This window comes from Borostomias antarcticus (assembly GCF_949987555.1).
Source record: "Borostomias antarcticus genome assembly, chromosome: 2".
NCBI classification, from domain to species: domain Eukaryota; kingdom Metazoa; phylum Chordata; class Actinopteri; order Stomiiformes; family Stomiidae; genus Borostomias; species Borostomias antarcticus.
The window spans coordinates 39,631,316-39,651,771 of NC_140235.1; the positions used below are offsets into that span (position 1 = coordinate 39,631,316).

Sequence of the window (20,456 nt, forward strand, 5' to 3'; positions counted from 1 at the left end):
CTGTCTATGCTCTCGTCCACAGGGGGCTTTGCTATTGTGTTCCTGGTACGCAGCAGCCAGGGCATACGTTGCGCTCTCAAGAGGATGTATGTGAACAATGAGCACGACCTGCAGGTGTGCAAGCGTGAAATCCAGATCATGGTGAGTTGCTGGGATGGAAATGAGAAGTTCTTTTTTTTTTTTACTCAGAGTTTACAACACAAACACTTCTCTTATTTACAGAAAAACATAGTTCCCTTATCCAGTCCCCAAAATATCGCGTTGTTTTACCCTTTGTCCCAGTTGCACAAGCATGTCCCAACACGTTGACCCCTGATATAAAATGTTGACTATCTAGATATAAAAGGTATAACATTTAAAGTTAATTACAATTATTTCTCGTTGGTAAATAATGCCAATCAGAAGAACATAAAATAAACATCATCAAGTGAAAAAAGCTAAACAGTTACTTAGTTATACCTAGGAAAACAATATTTCTGTATATTCTTTGACACATACACATCGACACAGTTTTGTCACATAGTCTTTATTGAACAAAACATCAAAGATGTCGGTGGGCACATTTGTATTTTTCTCCACTAATGAATCCAGGACTTGACTTCTCAATCACTTGATACTATCGCTATACCCTGATCAGTGTTGTAGTACTCGAGTCCAGGACTGATTTTCAGAACTTGTAAGTAAGTAAGTAAGCTTTATTTATATAGCGCTCTTCACAGCACGGATGCACAGAGTGCTTTACAGTAATAAATTAAAATGGCAATACAACACGAGACAAAATTAAAACGACACAGAACAGAAAAAAACGACAGAAAAAAACAACAACATTGCGAGCAGCAAGGCGTTATAGAGGCCGAAGGCCTTCCTGAACATGTGTGTCTTAAGAAGTTTTTTGAACATGAGTTCAGTGGATGGCTCTCTCAGGGCCTGGGGAAGAGCGTTCCAGAGTCTTGGCGCCACCGCCTCAAATGCTCTGTCACCCTGAGTTTTTAGTCTGGTCCGGGGCACCGCCAGTAGACCCTGGTCGGATGACCTCAGAGACCGACTCAGAGAGTGAGGGTGTAAAAGTTCTGAGATGTAGGCCGGGGTCCGTCCGTGGAGAGCTCGGTGGGTAAACACTGTGTGACTCGACTTGGACTTGAGCACTGATGACTTGGACTCAAGCATTGACTGCATTCATTCAGACTGGGAGGTTGAGGACAGGACTGTTGATAAAACTATTTATAACTATTAAGAAAGGAAAGAGAATACGACCACAGGACTGTCGTCACTTCCTCGTTCTCCCTCTTCACAGCACTCCTCTTTCTGTCAGTTCTCTATTTCGATCGTGTCATCATATCAGAGCATCTCATGATCTTACGCCATCAACAATACATCTTATATTTCTATCAACTCTTTGACTGTGCCAGAGTGGAGCACTGGAGCTCATCTTGAAACTCGACTCAGACTCAACCTTGATGACTCAGGTCTAAGGTAACGGAGACTCGACTCTGACTCAAACACTGGGGCACTGCCATTAATTAACCAGTAGATTATGGAGAGGATGTATCAAATGTTTCGCAAGAGTGAACTTTTTAAAGACACAATTGTTGTGAATGTTTCACTGTAGTGCGTCCAAAAGCTTCGTTCCACCCATCACTAGTAAAACAGACAAAGAAAGTGCATCTGCGTTGGGGCCGGTAGGTGGTACTGTTGTACAGTATCTGGTCTGGATAAGCACAAGTGAAACACATCTGTTCATGCTGGTTTTTCATGACCGAAGACCGAACAATCACAACCTTTTTTCTGTTCTCTTTTTCTCTATATATACTATATTCTAAGTCTTCCTTTTAATGTTGTTTAAAATGGAGCAGTAGGCCTAAAACTAAAAGGAACTTAACCAATTCCTTACAGATGGATCAATCGCTATCCCTCACTATAATCCTCCCTTGGATGAGCCCAATAAAAGTCAGATATGGTTATGATACAAATAAAACAGAAGTCATGAATAATGTTAATTAGTAAATAAGTAATCAAATGTACATTAGCACACACATGTATTTTAAACATTCATGGGCTTTAAAGCTATAAAGTATAACCTCCTAGATGTAATCTCAATTGCTAGAGATTGTGTTCACAGTCTGATATCAAGATTACCACCACACACACATCTTTTTTTATTTTATTACTTTTAAAAAAGAAGCTTTTTTACCCTAACGCCCTAACCCCAAACCCTAACCATAATTGTAACCCAAGCCCTAAACCCTAACCCTAAAATGAACCCTAAACTTGTGGGGTCCAATCCCAAGTCCTCAAAAGTGAGCAAAAATGTTGTTTTACTATACTTGTGGGGATATTTGCCCCCCCTCCCCCTCCCCAACACACACACTGCCATTGTTGTTTGTGCAGGAGCTTAATCGATCATCATATGTTACGCAGTGTGTTGAATTGTTGTATACCACTTATGGATGTGCTCTTGCAGAAGGACCTGGTTGGCCATAAGAACATTGTTGGCTATTTGGACTCGAGTATAACCGCTGTGGGAGCAGGAGATGTGTGGGAGGTGCTCATCCTCATGGACTTCTGTAAAGGTGAGTGCTTAATGAAGAAAAAAAGTACAATTTAAAGAGTGTTCAAAATGTGTTTTTGTGTAGTGGGTCAATATCCTTAATGTCCATATGAGGGCGCTCTCTCCCCATGCTTTAGGCTACCTTCTAGAAGTTCACTATCATATTCATTCATTATAGCTGCTGAAAGTGATCGGTCAAATGTTACGCAATAAGTTCAATATTGTCACTCGGAATAAAGAAGCTACCAATGGTTCTAGTGAGTGAGCACTTTTATTGGTTCACTGTTGAGCCCTTCTATATTCCCGTATCATTTAGTCCCAAATCATTTCTCCGTACTACAGCAGCTCCCCAAAATCATTTACCGGCGGCAAAATCTCAAAGGGCAAACATGTCCATTGACGTCACTCAACATATTTTTGTCCTTTGAGGTTTTACTGCAGTATTCTCCATATAGGAAACAGCTATACTGACGGTGATTTTAAAAAGTCCTTCACACACTTCACACACACACACACACACACGTGTCTGACTGTGCCCTTTCAATCTTCTAGCAGAGGCAAGCTAGCCATAGGCTTCCTGATTGTTTCTTTGTTATTCTTTTTGATTAGGTTTGATCATTAATAGTCTCTTCCTGCTTCCTGTCCTTGATTAAGCTGACTCGGCGTTACAATCTGATGTCCCGGGACCTGTTTATTCCCGTCGTTTCAAGTTGTCCGATGCGTCTCGGCCTAGTTCACACTGTATATAAGACGAGCCGTGGCTCCTAGCCCTGGGCATTTTTAGCTTGGTCTCCACGGCAACCAAATCGCCACCAACTGTCAAGAAAGCCCGGCTCCAGAGTTTCGGTGACGGCGGGCGCTGTGTCTCCGCAGGGGGCCAAGTCGTGAACCTAATGAACCAGCGGCTGCAAACGGGCTTCACCGAGATGGAGGTGCTGCAGATCTTCTGTGACACGTGCGACGCCGTCTCCCGACTGCACCAGGGAAAAACACCGATCATCCACAGGGACCTCAAGGTAGAACTACTGGTTTCTTTCCTCCGCTCTCTCTCTCACGTTCCAGCCGTCCCCAAATGTCCCCATCCTGTCCCTAGCTAAGTCTTTCGATTATTTACCGAGTAGTGCTCACTCCCAAGTACAAAACTGCTCACACGTTAAGAAAGCGTAGAATCTATGAATTGCTTACGTGACTCTGCTCTGACTGTCGTCTCTCGTGTGGCTGCAGGTGGAGAACATCCTGCTGCATGACAAGGGTCACTATGTCCTCTGTGACTTTGGCAGCGCCACCAACAAGTTCCAGAACCCGCACGCCGATGGAGTGACAATAGTTGAGGAAGAAATAAAAAAGTATGTGGGCTTTAAGAAGAAGAAACATAAAATGAAAAAAAAATAATAATAATGAGAGCGTGCAGTCGACTTTTCTTAAAGTCGCACTGAAATGAAAAAAGCATTCTGTCCCATTTTGGTTCACATAATTGGTCATAGTGGTCACCTATTCAACAATGTATGCCAAAAAAATAATTAAGTATTATTGGTCACACTTACATATTACAATAAGGGTCACAAAAAACATTAGTTAACTGTTAACTAATGCTTATTTAGGGTTAGGTTAGGTTACTAATGTTAATTAATACCTTAGTTAAGGTTAGGGTTGGGGTTAGGGTTAGGTGAGTGTACCTTAGTTAACATAAATAACATTAGTAAATGGTTAATAGAGACATTAGTTAACTAAATGGTTAATAGAGACATTAGTTAACTGTTACTTACTGCTTAATAATGCATTAACTAAAGCTTATTAATGTACCCTTATTGTAAAGTTTTACCGTGTTATTCTGATGTCGGAGGGTTTTCTTCATGAACTTCCTTTCCCGTGCGCTCCCAGGTACACCACTCTTTCATACCGAGCCCCAGAGATGGTGAATCTCTATAACAGCAAGATAATAACTACTAAAGCAGACATCTGGGTGAGTGGTAAACGTCTTGATCTACGACATAAGATGCTCTGGTGCTGCTGTCATATCTGTGGCCGTTACTACATTAGTTCTATCTTCACGTACTGCATCCTGGAGAATACATGGACAACGGGATGAAATCCTTTCTGTGGTGTGTGTGTGTGTGTGTGTGTGTGTGTGTGTGTGTGTGTGTGTGTGTGTGTGTGCGTGTGTGTGTGTGTGTGTGTGTGTGTGTGTGTTCTCCAGGCTCTGGGCTGTCTGCTCTATAAGGTGTGCTTCTTCACTCTGCCCTTTGGGGAGAGCCAAGTGGCCATCTGTGACGGCAGCTTCACCATCCCAGACAACTCCCGCTACTCCTACGACCTCCACTGCCTTATCCGTTAGTATCCCTGCACGCAGCGCCAGCTGTGATTGGCCCCCGTTATTTATTTAGGTGACATCCCTGGCAAGTGTTGAACCAATCAAACTGTACGTGTTCACCCTCCCTCTGCTATAGCCATGTCCCATGTGAAGGTGTCTGCTGGTGTGGTGTCTGTCTCTCTGCCTCTCTTTCTAACTCTCATTCCCTCTTGCGTCTCTCTTCCTCGTGCTTGGCTGGTGTCTCCGTCAGGATACATGCTGGAGCCCGATTCGGACAAACGACCTGATATCTACCAGGTGTCCTACTTTGCTTTTAAAATGGCTCGGCGGGACTGTCCTGTTCAGAATGTAAAGGTCAGTCCCTTCGCTGCTCTGGGGTCGTCGGGACCTTGTGTCTGAGTCCGTGTCTGTGGGGTGACTCTCTCTTTAATGGGCGGGATGCACCAACCCGATGGCCTCTCAAAAACAGCAGGGAGGGGGGGGCAATGGACCATTCTAGTATGTTGAATGTTGTCTTTGCGTCTGTGAGAAAAGAATTGTTGACAGACGCATAGGCAGGGGCCATCTGAGCCCACATCTACACGAACACGGACATTATTGAAAACACATTTTTCCCCCACTCTGGTAAAAAACAAAATGGCTTCCACACCAACAGATTTTTGGAAAATTTCTCGGTCCACACAACAACGCAAAAAAATAATTCTATGCAAAAAAGGTTAACAAAAACATGCCAGGCCAGTAGGTGGCGATAGTGCGTCACGTTAAACACCATAGAAGAACATTGCGAGCATGCGCATCCCCACAAATACACTGAAAACAGAGTAAAACTGAAAATTTCCACCTTGGAAGGCGTTTTCAAAAACTTCGGTTTTCAGTGCCCAAAATAAAATAAAAAATCTCTGTACGTGTGGACGGGAGGCCAAAACACAGAGAAAAAATACTACATTTTCAGAAATATCCGTGTCTGTGTAGCCGGGGCCTGAATGTGTTGGTTGCATTGCTTTTCCTGTGTGTCCGGGACTTTGCTTGATCAGGCTTAACGTCCTGTTCACTGCCTCTTTAGGCTGGTCAGTGGTCATTCAGTTGAATTGAATTTAAACCTTTATTTAGCCAAGGGAAGACCATTGACACCAGGGTCTCATTCACAATGGTGCCCCGGTTACAACAATCAGTGAACAGTGCAAAAAACAAGCAATACAATCATATAAAAGCAAAGAGTGTCTTAACCTAAGAGTGTCTTTCAGCTCATTCCATGCACTGGGAGCACAGTACTTAAAAGCAGTTTTCCTTAACACAGTTTTGACTCGAGGGACCCCAAGAACCAAGAGGGACCCCAAGAACCAACCAGTCTTGGGACCTTGTCTGGTGACCAGGTAATTAAGGTCCCAAGACTGGCTGGTTCTTGAGGTCCCTTGAGTGAAAACTGAGGTATTGGCCTGACCTAGTTACCAACGTTTCATATAACCCATGCCTGTAGGCCACTGGATGGGGTGGCTGTCGTCAGGATATAATACACCGGTAGTCCGTACTACATTCTTCTTCTAAAATGTGGTTCATTTACTACCTAATCCTAGAATTCTCCTATTCCTGCTCAACTCCCTGAGCCAATTAAAGCTAGCGAGGCTGCAGCCAAGAAGAGCCAGACACAGACCAAGGCCAGGTTAGTGAGACTGTGTTACAATGTCCTATCGACAATTATCTGAAGGGTGCAGCAGGCGGTTTGGCTCAGAAGCACTTTTTGTTGTATTTTTTGCAATTCTTATTACATTTCAACAGCAATCATAAAGTGATCTGATACTAATATGAAATACATCTGTGGAAGTCGAAGGACTGTAATAAGTATGTCCAATCATTTCAAGTGGCCAACTCGAAATGATTAGATGGCTTACCTGCCTGTTAATCTACCTAGCTGCCTAGCGACAGTGAGTGACCCCAATTTGGAGTGGCTTTGGAGGGAGGCCTGAAGTGAGGGTCGACAATCTGTTCCTAAGTCTAACAAGAAATCACAAACCGCCTACTGCAACTTTAAGTTATGGCACTGGTTATTACTGCCAAGACCAGCTTGGAGGCCAGTAAACGGCTACTGTACTGTTAAATTGTATTGCATCGATTGTCATCATAAAGGCAAACTCTAAGCAACATATTTGCATTTGACTTCAGATTAACCGACCCCATACCCACCACCGAGACCTCCATCACGCCCCGCCAGCGGCCCAAGGCGTGCCACGCCCAGCCCGGTGCTGGCATCCTCCCCATCCAGTCGGCTGCCCTGACCCCTCGCAAACGAGCCAACCTCCCTGCTGGAGCTGCCCAGCCCATGGGTGTGTATCCAGACCCCTCCCCTCTTCCTCTGTACACTGTAGTCACCAGTGTTTTTATTAGAACTGTCTTATCTCACCGGAAAAACAAACACTTCCTTCAGCTACTCGAAATCTTTGCAATATCACACTCATATTTTGTATTTTCTCTGTTTATTTGTATTTTATGTAGGGGATAACTACCATTGGTTCACCGACCGGTTAACGTTAGCTGTGTCAAACCCAGCTGCTTATAAAGATAGATTCAACTTTCTAAATTGTTTTGGACCAGTCGTTAGGGTGCCGATAATTCGAGTGAAATGTCAAAAAATATTGTGGTGATGGTGGTGTTGTAACTGGTTTTCTCTCGAGTCAGATATTTTGTCTGCTATTGTTTAAAAAAAAAAAAAATGGTAGGGTCGTTTTAAATGTCACTGTCACATTCACAGAGTATTGTGTGATTTTTCTTGTGCGCTCAGCTCCCATTGCATTGATGCATCGATGTATTAACATCAGAATAGACCGGCATATGACTCCTGCTTGTTTACACCTCTTTCCATTGCCTCATTGACACAAAGGGGTGATTCATCATTGGTGGAGGATAACATGTTTACTGTGCACTTGCTGTTCCCTGCTCCCTTGCTCTTTGCGTAGTATGCTAAGTAGTGAGTATGCTAACTAGTCTTTTCTCTTTTGCTATCCACAGGAGTGAACTTGAACCTGTCTCAGCCAGCAGCAGCCCTCCAATCACAGAAGGCCCAGGCCATAGGCCCGCCTCTTGCAGCACTCAACCAATTACAAAAGCCTCCCAGTCAGGCTGTTACTCAACAGAAGCAGGTAATGCTGAGTTTGGGGGTTGGAAACGGGGAAATACTGATTTAGTTTAGATTTAGCTGCATTCGGTGCCTTTGTTGTGAATATGACCAACTATGTAGATCACGTTTCAGAAACAAAATTGTGTAAACATCCAAACATTGCTTTTAGGTTAGGGTTTGTTTGGCACTTCCATTCAAATTCCCCAAATATGGAGGGAGGGGCAAAGTTTAAGCTTCTGGGCCAATTAAATCAATGGATGGAAATTGGAAACAAAATGAGTAGCCCATGCACATCCTTTGGCAACAGCGCTGCTATGAATAGGGTTATAGGTCATTATAATGAATGAATAGGGTTATAGGTCATTATAATGAATGAATAGGGTTATAGGTCATTATAATGAATGAATAGGGTTATAGGTCATTTTTGCTTGCAGGAAAAATCCTACCGTATAAAAACTATGGAAATTAAAAACCAAAAAACTGTACACTATGTGAAAAGTTAGGGTTTGTAAAAAACCTCAAAAGACAGGAAATTCAAATGACCATCGCAAACCTAACTACCTGTGCACAAACAAGGCTTTTGACACCTGTTCCAGTACACTAGCCATGTTGGTCAAACAACATGTAGGGATACTCACCACTGGGCAAGTTGCTTTACTCTTCACATAAAACAGTATATATATATATATACTGTACTCACTGGCCACTGTATTAGGTACACCTGTTCAATTGGCTATTAACACAAATAGCTAATCAGCCAATAACGTGGCAGCAGCTCATTGCATTTAGGCATGTAGACATGGTGAAGATGACTTGCTGAAGTTCAAACCGAGCATCAGAAAAGGGAAGAAATGGGATTCAAGTGACTTTGAACGTGGCATGGCTGCTGGTGCCAGACAGGCTGGTCTGAGCATTTCAGAGACTGCTGACCTGCTGAGATTCTCATGAACAACCATATACAGTATATGATATGATATTGGTTTATTTCCTGTATCATGCACCAAACGGTGCCCAGCCCACATGGGCTTACAAGACACATTAATACAGTAAATTACATGTACAATAAATCCATAGAATAAAAATGTAACAAAATAAAGAACAATCCATTTTCTCATATGTATGTATGTGTATTTATATATAAATAAATACACATATGTGTATATATATATATACACACAAGGAATGGAAAATTGAAAATCATTAAGGTCAGCTGATAAAACAGCAAAGAAACGTGACTGAGTTTCACTGTGCATGCATTGAGAAGAAACTGCTTTTCTTTGTTGTTTTTTTGAAACATTCTGATGTGTATAGTAACGACTTAAAGCCTGTTTGTGTTTCTGAATATAAGCAGCTGGTGTGGCGGGTATGTGGGTGAATATAAGCAGCTGGTGTGGCGGGTATGTGGGTGAATATAAGCAGCTGGTGTGGTGGGTATGTGGGTGAATATAAGCAGCTGGTGTGGCGGGTATGTGGGTGAATATAAGCAGCTGGTGTGGCGGGTCTGTGGGTGAATATAAGCAGCTGGTGTGGCGGGTATGTGGGTGAATATAAGCAGCTGGTGTGGCGGGTATGTGGGTGAATATAAGCAGCTGGTGTGGCGGGTATGTGGGTGAATATAAGCAGCTGGTGTGGCGGGTATGTGGGTGAATATAAGCAGCTGGTGTGGCGGGTATGTGGGTGAATATAAGCAGCTGGTGTGGCGGGTATGTGGGTGAATATAAGCAGCTGGTGTGGTGGGTATGTGGGTGAATATAAGCAGCTGGTGTGGCGGGTATGTGGGTGAATATAAGCAGCTGGTGTGGCGGGTATGTGGGTGAATATAAGCAGCTGGTGTGGCGGGTATGTGGGTGGTGGATGGAGGAAACTCTTAACTTTATTATACAAGTTCAGCACTGTAGTAGAGCATCTGGAGGAAAAATTAGTGAGGTTGCAAATGACATCAGTGTAATAAAAGGGAGCTGTTTCTCTTGAGCGTTTTTGACGCCCCCGCCCAGTGATCGTGAGCGCTGATGTCATGGCGTGTTGTTGACACTGCATGCTGTCGCCCGTCTTTGTGGTAGCCCGGGCAGCCAATCAGTGCAGCAGGGGGAGTGCCAGCCCCGCCCTCAGCCAAGACCGAGGCCCAACCTCAGATCCAAGCATCTGCAGGCGCCCCGCAACAGACCACGCCCACCGCGGTCAGTCCCGTCCCCCAGAATGCAACCCGGCCCCCGTCTAGCCCAGCTCCACCCAAGGCCCCTGCCCGGAGTGCTCGTCGTAAGCAAGCAGGCCAGGCCCAGCAACTTGCCGCCCAGCCCTCTGTGGCTCCGCCCCCCTCATCCTCCTCCTCCCAGCCTACTGGAGCTCCACCCCACTCGGTGGCTCCGCCCCCCTCCTCCTTCCAGCCTATTGGAGGTCAGCAGACGGTTCTCCAACCACAGCCTGCTGCTCAACAGCCAGTCGACCAGCAACCCGTGGTCCAGCCAGAAGGTGCCCAGCTGCAGCCTCTTGTCCAGGCCCAGTCCAGCTCGGCTGAGACCGCTCAGAACACTGAGACGGAGCAGACGGTAACGGCCTGCCTCCAGCCTGGCACCAAAACAGTGGCAGTCATCCATTCCCCTGTCCTTTCATCTATGCATTGAGCCATCCATCCATCCATCCATCCACCCACCCACCCACCCACCCACCCACCCATCCACCCATCCATCCATCCATCCATCCATCCATCCATCCATCCATCCATCCATCCATCCATCCATCCATCCATCCATCCATCCACCCATCCACCCATCCACCCATCCACCCATCCATCCATCCATCCATCCATCCATCCATCCATCCATCCATCCATCCATCCATCCATCCATCCATCCATCCATCCATCCACCCATCCATCCATCCATCCACCCATCCATCCATCCATCCATCCATCCATCCATTGTGTATTTGCCAGAGGAATACATCCTTTTTAGTTCCCATTTAGGTCCCATCCCAAACATTTCATTTACTTTTTTGATTTATCAATTTTGAAAGAACATCAATCATTGCGAAAGCGAATTGATTTCTTTTTTTTCCTTTTTTTTTTTTTTTTTTAATATTTTGACGTTGTAGATTATTTGCTTCATAAACTCATGCTTGTTTTTTTTTCATTTTCCATTTCTCCCTAGCCTGACCCCTAACGCGGTCACCGTGTCTGTCCAGAGCACATCCCTCCATCCCTCCGTCTCTCCCTCCCCTCGGTCCTTGTTTTCCTGTCTCTCCAGCCCTCCTCTCTCTCTCTGTCATGTCCTCAGTATATGAGGTCTCTCTTCCCATGGCTGATCTCTAGTTGGTCTCTCTCTCTGTGACTCATCTGCGGTACTCTCTCTCTCTCTCAATCTCTTTCCCCTCACCTCTGTCCTTCATTTCATCTCTCCATCTCCTTCCCTCCATCTCGGTTCATTAATCAGACATTGCTATTTTCAGTGGTTCTCCGTACCATAGTACCTCACAGACTCTGGGTTCTTTTAAGACTGGTCTAAAGACCTACTTAAAAAAAAAAAAATTGTATGTAATGTCTATATATTTTATATATGAATTAGTCTCTGTTGCTAATCAGCTTGTTATTATTCTGCTTTTTACTCCGTTTTCTTAAAGTGGCAATCTCGAGGATTCTCATATAAATGTCAGTTTCTCGCTATCGATTGACGTAACCAGTGGTGTAGTGGGGACCTTTTTAATGGGGGAACGCTATATTTTAATGAATTCAGTTGACATTCCAACTAATGATGACATGTTAATGCACTGTTAGAAGCAGGCAAGGTCAGATCACAGCGCTAGAGTACTTATGGAGTTTTTCTATAAATGGTCTCTTTATAAAGAAATTAGGGTTGATTAGGACAATGGATTTGAAGCACATTAATGCCTGGGCCATTTAAGTTTTACAATATTCAAATCAAATCAAACTTTATTAATATAGCACATTTCATACACAGAGGCAACACAATGCACTTATTATTATTATCTGGAGAATAGTACATTGTTATGGCAGATTAGTAACGTTCATTCAGGTAGTGGTTGGCTAAGAGTTTTACCCTTTCGGATGATGTGACAGGTTGTCTGCCCTGCTCTGCTAAGCTTTTTCATTGCTATAAACCTGATTGTGAGTCATCCAGGGATGGGAAAAACAAGATTTTTCATTCTTTCAGATATATAATTGTCAGACCTCCACACCCCTACATGCAACTTTTTGATTTTGAAATTAATTCATGCTTCATGCTTTTTGCCAAAACAATTAAACACTCATGATTGCCACTTTAATGACTTTGTGAATGTTTCAGCACTTTGAGTCCAACAATGAAATGTGCTTCATAAAATGAATAATAATAATAATAATAATAATAATAATTATTATTATTATTATTATTATAATATTTCTCTCATACTGTTATCTTTACCTTTCAGACCACTCCTGCTGAGCCACAGAGTCAACCCCTATCCCTCCAGACTGCAGAGCTGGGGGAACACACCCCCAGTCCTTTAAGCCAGACTACAGTGGTGGGGGTACCAGGGAGTGACCCCACACAACAAGCTCAAACAGCTGCTGCCAAGGCCAGACCCAACCAGTCAGTAGAGCCCCATGGAGTAGAATGACCTTGTTGACCTAATCTGCATGTCTGTTTATTATTGACGTGCTCTTTTATGTTTTTATTCCAGATCAACCAGTTCAACTCCAGCCAATGGGGTCCAGGATAGCAGCTCAGTTTGCCCGCCCGGCCCTGACACCCCCACACAGCCTGCGTGGAACCCTTTCGATGACGACAGCTTCTCCAGCTTCACTGCTAAGGAACTGCTTAACGAGGACATTGATAGACAGGCTGAGGGTAACTCGAGTTCAAGTTCACTTTATTTGTTGTCCCCATAGGGCGATTTTGTTTACAGCACACGTAAATCATACATCATCACAGTTAACATAAGTGTGTGTGTGTGTGTGTGTGTGTGTGTGTTTGTTTCTTTTTTCTTTTGCTGTGTGGGTAACTGCTCACTTTTATTGAGATTTAAATTGCTCCCCTTGCATGGCGGCTACCGCCATTGGTGTGTGAGTGTGTGTGTGAATGGGTGAATGAGAGGTCATTGTAAAGCGCTTTGAGTGCCGCTAAGGTGGAAAAGCGCTATATAAGTGCAGTCCATTTACCATTTACCATTTCATCTGCTCTCAGATCTATCTGGAGAAACAGGGAAGGGTTCCACTGAGGACCTCATCCCCGGCCTGCTGGCTTCCTCCGCTGGGGAAACCAGCCCTCAGCCAGCTGGTGAGACTCTCACACACTCTTCGTTATCATAAATAGGTCTTGATTTCTCCCCGATCCCCTCCATCTTCCTTCTTGCCTCCATGAGTCAGTTCCTCCTCCCTCCTCCTCCTCCTCCTCCTCCTCCTCCTCCTCCTCCTCACAAGCAGGCAGGTCTCCTGGTTCTAGTGGACATGTGTAGTTAATTGCAATTGCAATATCGTGTTTCCCCGATCTCCTTCCCTTCTAGAAGACAGGCTGGCGGATATTCTCGGACTTGATTCTGGCACCTCGTTGCTGAGTGTTTCAGCCTCTTTCAATGCCCTGGCACTCTCTGACACACCAGGTAAGGATCGTTTTCAGTTCAGCATGTACGCTCTGGTCAAAAGGTCTGCTTTTGAAAAAGTAAAAGTTACCAATTACTTTTACAACTGCTGCCACTTCCTCTAATTGGTGGTCCTGGGTTAAGGTTATTGGCAACATCCATACTGGCAGACCCATTTAAGCAATAAGTTAGAATACTTATGTCCGGAAGACAATAACAATCCAAACCCTATAATGCACCCTGACTTCCACCCAGAGGACAACTTTATTGAGCATAATAACAGCACTATCTGTTTTGGTAACGGCATCGGCTACGGTACATGTATGCGGATAAACACTTCCATCCGTCCGTGGCAGAGGATGTTGAAGACGATGATGCGTGAGCGTGGACTGGAGAGGACATCTGGAGCATACTGACCGTCTCTTAGAATGTGTGGGCTTCTTCTAGGGCTGCCCCCCCTAAAAGTCGACGAGTCGAATCATCAGTCGGAGACCCTGAAGTCGACAGGTTCTTGAAGTCGAGCGGCCTTTTTTTGCTCCACTGTGCGCTGATGGGCTATAACAACTCACCTGCCTTGTGATTTATATAAGACCGCCCAATCATTCCTTTCAGACCTACATTATTACTGTAGCTATGTGTTGTGCAGTAAAAGGAGACTTAAGACCGATATAGTGGAGGGAAGAAGGCAGGAATCAATTTTCCAAATGGAATATCACAACACAAAGCTGCTTTCCCAGATCAATCTTCTTGTATTTACTAAGGTATCTGCTGGGAAAAGATTTTCCCCCATAGACAGATTGAGCTCTACTGTCTGTGAAAATGCTTCAGTGACAGACAAAACATTTCCTTGTTGACTGCTGCCCAACGCATGAGTCTATTCACACACGTTATCACACACACAGCTGAGGAGACCATCGTGAAATCACACAACGCTAATGGAGGCTATGGGAAACACTGCATAAAGACATGGGGGCATCTGGAGAAGGTGGACAGTGTGGGCTAGATGATCATGTTTAGCAAGAAAAACAGGCGTCTTTATTGAGCTGCCTGTGAGTTTGAGTTAGTTTGACAGCTGTCCCGACTACCGGGGTCTCCCCTCAGCCTAACGGTGGACATGTGGGGGAAAAAAGAAGGAACGATTCGTCAAATCTACAGCCCTAGCCTTTTCCCTCTGGAACCAAATTGTGACAAGCAGAATAAATGGGCCATTTTATGTTTTCCTGTTGATTGCTACAGGCTAGTTGGATTGGAACTTGGAAAGAAAAGTCACTTCTGGGCCAGAGTTTTCATAAGTTGGAAGGTCAGCTGACATGTTTATATGCTGTTAGAAGCGGCCACAGCACTAGAGTACAATGCGGTTTCTCTATAAATTGTCTCTTTATAAAGAAATAATCAGGATTGTTTTGGACATGGGCCATTCATTTAAGTTTTACAATATTATCTGGAGAATAGTACATTTTTATGGCAGATTAGTAACGTTCATTCAGGTAGCGGTTGGCTAAGAGTTTGGATGATGTGACAGGTTGTCTGTCCTGCTCTGCTAAGCTTTTTCATTGCTATAAACCTGATAGTGAGTCATCCAGGGATGGGAAAAATATATTTGTCATTCTTTCCGATTTTGTCAGACTTCCACACCATGCAATTTGTTTGTTTCAATAAATGGCAATTAACTGTTCCATCCCGTACATCGGTGCCAATGTCCATGCCTACTCCATGTGTTTATTGATGCAGGCCACTGGTTTATCCAGGCCCATCTATCAGCTCACAGCAAGACCTTTTAGAAAACCATGCTGGTCATGAACATAGAAAATCGCTTGCATAATTGGAGTGAATAATTATGTGCCCCTCCATCCTGTTCCATTAAACTTCTGTTTCTCTGCTCCATCACCATTGTCTATTGTCACCTTCTACCTGTGTGGCATACAGCGGAGGTATAGTTACAGTATAACAATATATGCCAGGCAATGTTCTTCACTTCAGGGTCAGGGTTAACTGATTTCTCCAATCTTTTTTATTTATCCTCACTCTTTCGCTGGACCGTAGAGAAGCTGATCGAGGGACTGAAGTCCCCAGACACTTCTCTGATGCTCCATGACCTCTTGTCATTGGCTGATCCCTTTGGCGGATCGCTTCAGGAATCTGGGAAAGGTAAATTATTTTGACTCTCTTTCAGAATTACATTGATTTTATGCCTCTCTTACTGAATTCTTCAAATGTATTTTGATCTAATTCATTGTCTTCCTATTGTACTTTCTTCCTTTCTTGTTTGCTTCCTAAATGTTTTAATATTATCGCCATACTTCTAGAGGCCAATGTACCTTGGCATCTGTTTATGTTTACCTGTTTCTCTTTAATGGTTCCAACCAAAATGGAACCCAATTCCAAAATGGAACCCAATTCCAAAATGGAACCCAATTCCCTATATGCTAATAGAATGCTGTGGATGGGAACAGACACTTTTTTGGTAATTTTGCTCAGTTTTGAGAAACTTACCACAACAGTGTAAGCATCAACAGGTTACCGTTGAAAGGTAGAAAAGATCTCAAACTATCTTAAAAATGGAAAATCTCTTTCATGGTCTTGGGATGATGCACAGGAGAGAATGTCTTCTAGCAACTGTAGGAACATCTATGCCATGTTTATGCCGCCATTGGTGTGTGAATGGGTGAATGACGGGCCTCAAAGTGCTTTGGATAAAAGCGCTATATAAGTGCAGTCCGTTTACCATTTATGTTTCTCCCCAAAAGGTTTAAGGGACAATCTATGGCTACCTGTAGCTTTTCTGTGTGATCTTCTCAAGACGGATAAAGGATGCTCTGTTGACATTTTCCCATTTTTTAAAACAAGGACAAAGTTACCTGCTTTCTTTAGTACCGTATTCTAAAACATGAAATGCAATTTTAAAAAGTGTCTGTGTCCCTTCAGTCTGCGTTGCATTAGCATAACGGACATAGGGATTTGTTTCAAAAGATCTGAACTCTTCTAATCTGGGTTCCCTCCTCATATTGCTGCTCTTGATGTCTAGCTTCTCTGTCCCTCTCCCCCTCATGTGTAGCGTCTTCAACAGAGGTGGAGGTGGAGGTGGGCTCTCTGATCCCGGGTTTGGAGTCTCCCAAAGCCCAGCATGAAAGAGGCTGTGCGATGCATCTCGATCCTGGTTAGTCACACAGCCTCACAGTAAATAGAAAGGCTTTACAACGAAGTTGCAGAGACCAATGACTTCATACATGCAGATTTATAGTAAATGTTACCAATAGTAGTTGTTCACACAGAATGGCAGGGAACGCAAATGTGACAACCTGTTGTGGGACTGGTAGTAAGCCTGAACTCAACTATTTTTGGCATCATGATCTAGCACTGGTGAATTGTCCGTTTTGTCTGTCGCAAACTGAGTTGCCGATTTTGGCAATTTGTGGTGCGCATTGAAGACGTTTGCCTGACAGTGGATTGGCCAGCGCAATAGGGGGTGTGGCAATGGAAATTAACATCTGATCTTCTCTTACTTCTGGTGCTGTGTCTCCTGATCTAACCTCCCTGATCCCTCTCTCCCTCCAGACCCTCTGACTGGGGAGGACTCTCTCCTGGACTGTTCTCTCCTCTCCGGCCCCTCGGCCTCAACAGGCACCAGCTGGGCCTCGCTCTCCTCTGCCCCCACCTCCGCTGCGTCTGCTCTGGAAGAGTTTACTCTGCTGTCTGGGGAGTGCACCCAGCCCCCAGCTGGTAAGAGCCCCGTCTCAGAACCACCAGACCGAGGCAGTGAGGTTCTAACAGCATGCCAGACCGGGGACCGCGTGGGCCCTCTAGCCTGCAGAACCATTACCAGACCGAGGCAGTGAGGTTCTAACAGCATGCCAGACCGGGGACCGCGTGGGCCCTCTAGCCTGCAGAACCATTACCAGACCGAGGCAGTGAGGTTCTAACAGCATGCCAGACCGGGGACCGCGTGGGCCCTCTAGCCTGCAGAACCATTACCGCACAATTTGTACCAAATTTCATAGATACTGCTTCAGAAAGCCCGAAACTTCACCACACAAATGTATAATAATAATAATAATAATAACAACAACTTTAGTTGTATAGCACCTTTCATACAAATAAAGGCAGCTCAAAGTGCTTTACGTAATTTACATGCATGGAGTGTTTCACATAAAAATATATATAAAATAAATACCATTTATAACATAAAATGAGAGAAGATAAGTGACAATAAAAAAAATAATGACAAGTTGTCATTTGACACTAAATGTTGTTTATAGTAAATATTTTTTGATGAAAAAAAATAAAATATATATATAAAAATGGCACAGTCTATTCTTACGACCACTGTGAGAATAGATGTGCTTGCTATTCTTACAGTGCCACTTCTACAGCCTCAATCCTAACCCCTAATCCTAACATAACCCAAATATGTATTTATTACATTACTTTAGTAATTTAGCAGACACTTTAATCCAAAGATAATTAAATGGTAAATGGTAAATGGACTGCACTTATATAGCGCTTTTCCACCTTAGCGGCACTCAAAGCGCTTTACAATGGCCTCTCATTCACCCATTCACACACACACTCACACACCAATGGTGGCAGCTGCCATGCCTACCTGCTCATTGGGAGCAATTTGGGGTTCGGTGTCTTGCTCAAGGACACTTCGACATGTGGACAGTCGGAGCTGGGATTCGAACCACTGACCCTTCGATCATTGAACGACCCGCTCTACCAACTGAGCTACAGCCGCCCCTACAACTATTGCAGGAAGTCAGTATACTACTACTCGCGTACTCACCTGAACTCACAAGTGCATCTCCTTTCTAAACAAGTGACTTAGAGCATAATCTAGTGCTGAAGCCAAATACAAGAGTAACAAAATAAAAATATAATAGGTGCCCACTGATGTCAGGACAGCAGAGTCGCTGCCCATCTTTCATCGCAGGCTCAAAACTCATCTCTTCAAGAAGTACTACAACAATCCTCCCTCCTAAGCACGTATTGTATTGTATTGTATTGTATTGTATTGTATTGTATTGTATTGTATTGTATTGTACTGTACTGTACTTTACATTGCTATTCTTGCACTTTGCCTTCAGCACTAGATTATGCTCTTAGTCACTTGTTTTAGAAAGAAGATGCACGTGTGAGTTCTGGCAAGAACTCACAATACATTGGCTTTTCCTACGTTAAAGGCAATTATTGTTAGTCGCTTTGGATAAAAGCGTCAGCTAAGTGACTGTAATGTAATGTGCTTAAGAGGGAGGATCCTGGTAGTACCTTTTGAAGAGATTAGAGATTTTTATGGCTCAACACCTATTGTATTTTTTGATTGCTATTCTTGTACTTTGCTCTCAGCAGTAGATTATGCTTTTAGTCATGCAATTATTATAAGTTGCTTTGGATCAAAGCGTCAGCTAAATGACTGTAATGGCATGTCAAATGCTTGAAATTGACAGCTGCGGTAATTGAACGTTTTAAACGGATGTGAGCCGCTACAGGGAGCCGGTGTAGGGAACGGAGAAGGGAAGTTGTGTGGGAGAACTCGGGGTGGTTGAACACCAGGTGAGCAGCAGCTTTCTGGACAAGTTCCAGAGCTTTAATGGCTGACGCCGGCGCCCCAGCGAGGAGGGAGTTGCAGTAGCCCAGGCGGGGCTGACCAGGGCCTGGATGAGCACCTGCGCCGTTTCATCAGTGAGGAAAGGTCGAATCCTCCTGATGTTGTAGAGCATGAATCTGCAGGAGCGTGTGACGGATGTGACATGAGCGGAGAACGACAGTTGGTCATCCAGGGTCACACCCAGATTCCTCGCAGTCCGAATCGGTGTCACCACGGTGTCATTAATATGTCAAAAGCTTGACACACTAAAGGGCATGTGCTGAAATGGACCAGCACGCTATTACTGAGTGGGAACCGTTCGTCTTGACACTTACAGTCAAGGTCCTGTTCTGTGGAACTCGATTAGGCTAAACCTTATTCCAAACTACAAATGACCCTCAATCAATTAATCAATCAATCAAAGCTTTATTTGTATAGCGCATTTCATACCCAGAGGCAACACAATGCGCTTTACAGAGAACAAGGGAGGAGGGCATACGACCCACTCTCTACATATTCTAATAGAGTGCCTTTTATTTTTTTATGGTACTATGGAAACAGGAACTAGTAGATATACCTGTCATAAGAATGAGAGGTTAGTCCAACTGGAGGTGACCTCCACCTATAACGCAGTACATGCAACAAACTCTGTTCCTCTTTAGTTCCTCTGCACCACGCTGCCCTAACGTCTCGTAACTGCTCACCCCCGATGCCCCCTAATCTCTCTCTGGGTCCGTTTGCTGCTTGCCGTTCAACGCTCCTTCTCTCTCGCCTTCCCCGCCTCCCTCTATAGACTCCTCCCTTCTGATGTCAGACCTAGAGCCCCAGACGCCAGCAGCTCCAGGCCCGCCCGAGACCAGCACAGAGGATGAGTTTGACCCCATCCCTGTCATGGCCTCGAAAACCACCTCCTCCCAAGGTAAGCCTCTGCACGGCCTCAGCATGGCACGGAGGCGGGCTTTCCGGGGGGTCGACCCACGCCCCGGTCTCTTGAGGTGACGGTGTGTATCCCAGCCGGGGGCCACAGTTGTCCCCTTTTTGACTAAACGAGCCTCGAGTAACGCTAAGCAGTATTTGCCGAAACCTTCAATCTCTCTCTGCTAGTCTTTCTGTTTCACTTCTGCTCCTGTCCTATCCCCTGTCTTTTGTATCTGCTGCTTATTGTGACTTACTTCCCTTGCCCCTCCCCCCTTTCCACATCCCTCTCCCTATTGGCCATCTGCAGGAAGCCACTCCCACAGTAACCCTGGCAACTCAGAGTCCAGCCTGCCCGCCAGTGTGACCCGACCCCTGCTTCTGGTGGACCAGCTCATCGACTTTTAGTGCCCCA

At 44.5% G+C, this 20,456-nt stretch overlaps 1 protein-coding gene across 2 annotated transcripts in view; it reads left to right on the forward strand.

Moving 5' to 3' along the window:
* Positions 1-20,456, forward strand: part of aak1b (AP2 associated kinase 1b) — a 28,233-nt gene that overhangs the window by 2,244 nt on the left and 5,533 nt on the right. Inside the window, exons 2-19 of one of the 2 annotated variants that reach the window (XM_084457746.1) lie at positions 23-141; positions 2,462-2,570; positions 3,422-3,564; positions 3,773-3,894; positions 4,430-4,511; positions 4,746-4,878; positions 5,110-5,213; positions 6,434-6,519; positions 7,020-7,180; positions 7,863-7,993; positions 12,394-12,554; positions 12,646-12,812; positions 13,149-13,241; positions 13,468-13,563; positions 15,586-15,690; positions 16,598-16,699; positions 17,098-17,262; positions 19,920-20,045. In XM_084457746.1, coding sequence (XP_084313872.1) covers positions 23-141; positions 2,462-2,570; positions 3,422-3,564; positions 3,773-3,894; positions 4,430-4,511; positions 4,746-4,878; positions 5,110-5,213; positions 6,434-6,519; positions 7,020-7,180; positions 7,863-7,993; positions 12,394-12,554; positions 12,646-12,812; positions 13,149-13,241; positions 13,468-13,563; positions 15,586-15,690; positions 16,598-16,699; positions 17,098-17,262; positions 19,920-20,045 — 2,205 coding nt within the window. The remainder of the gene's footprint in view (positions 1-22; positions 142-2,461; positions 2,571-3,421; positions 3,565-3,772; positions 3,895-4,429; positions 4,512-4,745; positions 4,879-5,109; positions 5,214-6,433; positions 6,520-7,019; positions 7,181-7,862; positions 7,994-12,393; positions 12,555-12,645; positions 12,813-13,148; positions 13,242-13,467; positions 13,564-15,585; positions 15,691-16,597; positions 16,700-17,097; positions 17,263-19,919; positions 20,046-20,456) is intronic. The other variant, XM_084457747.1, reaches the window with a different exon arrangement.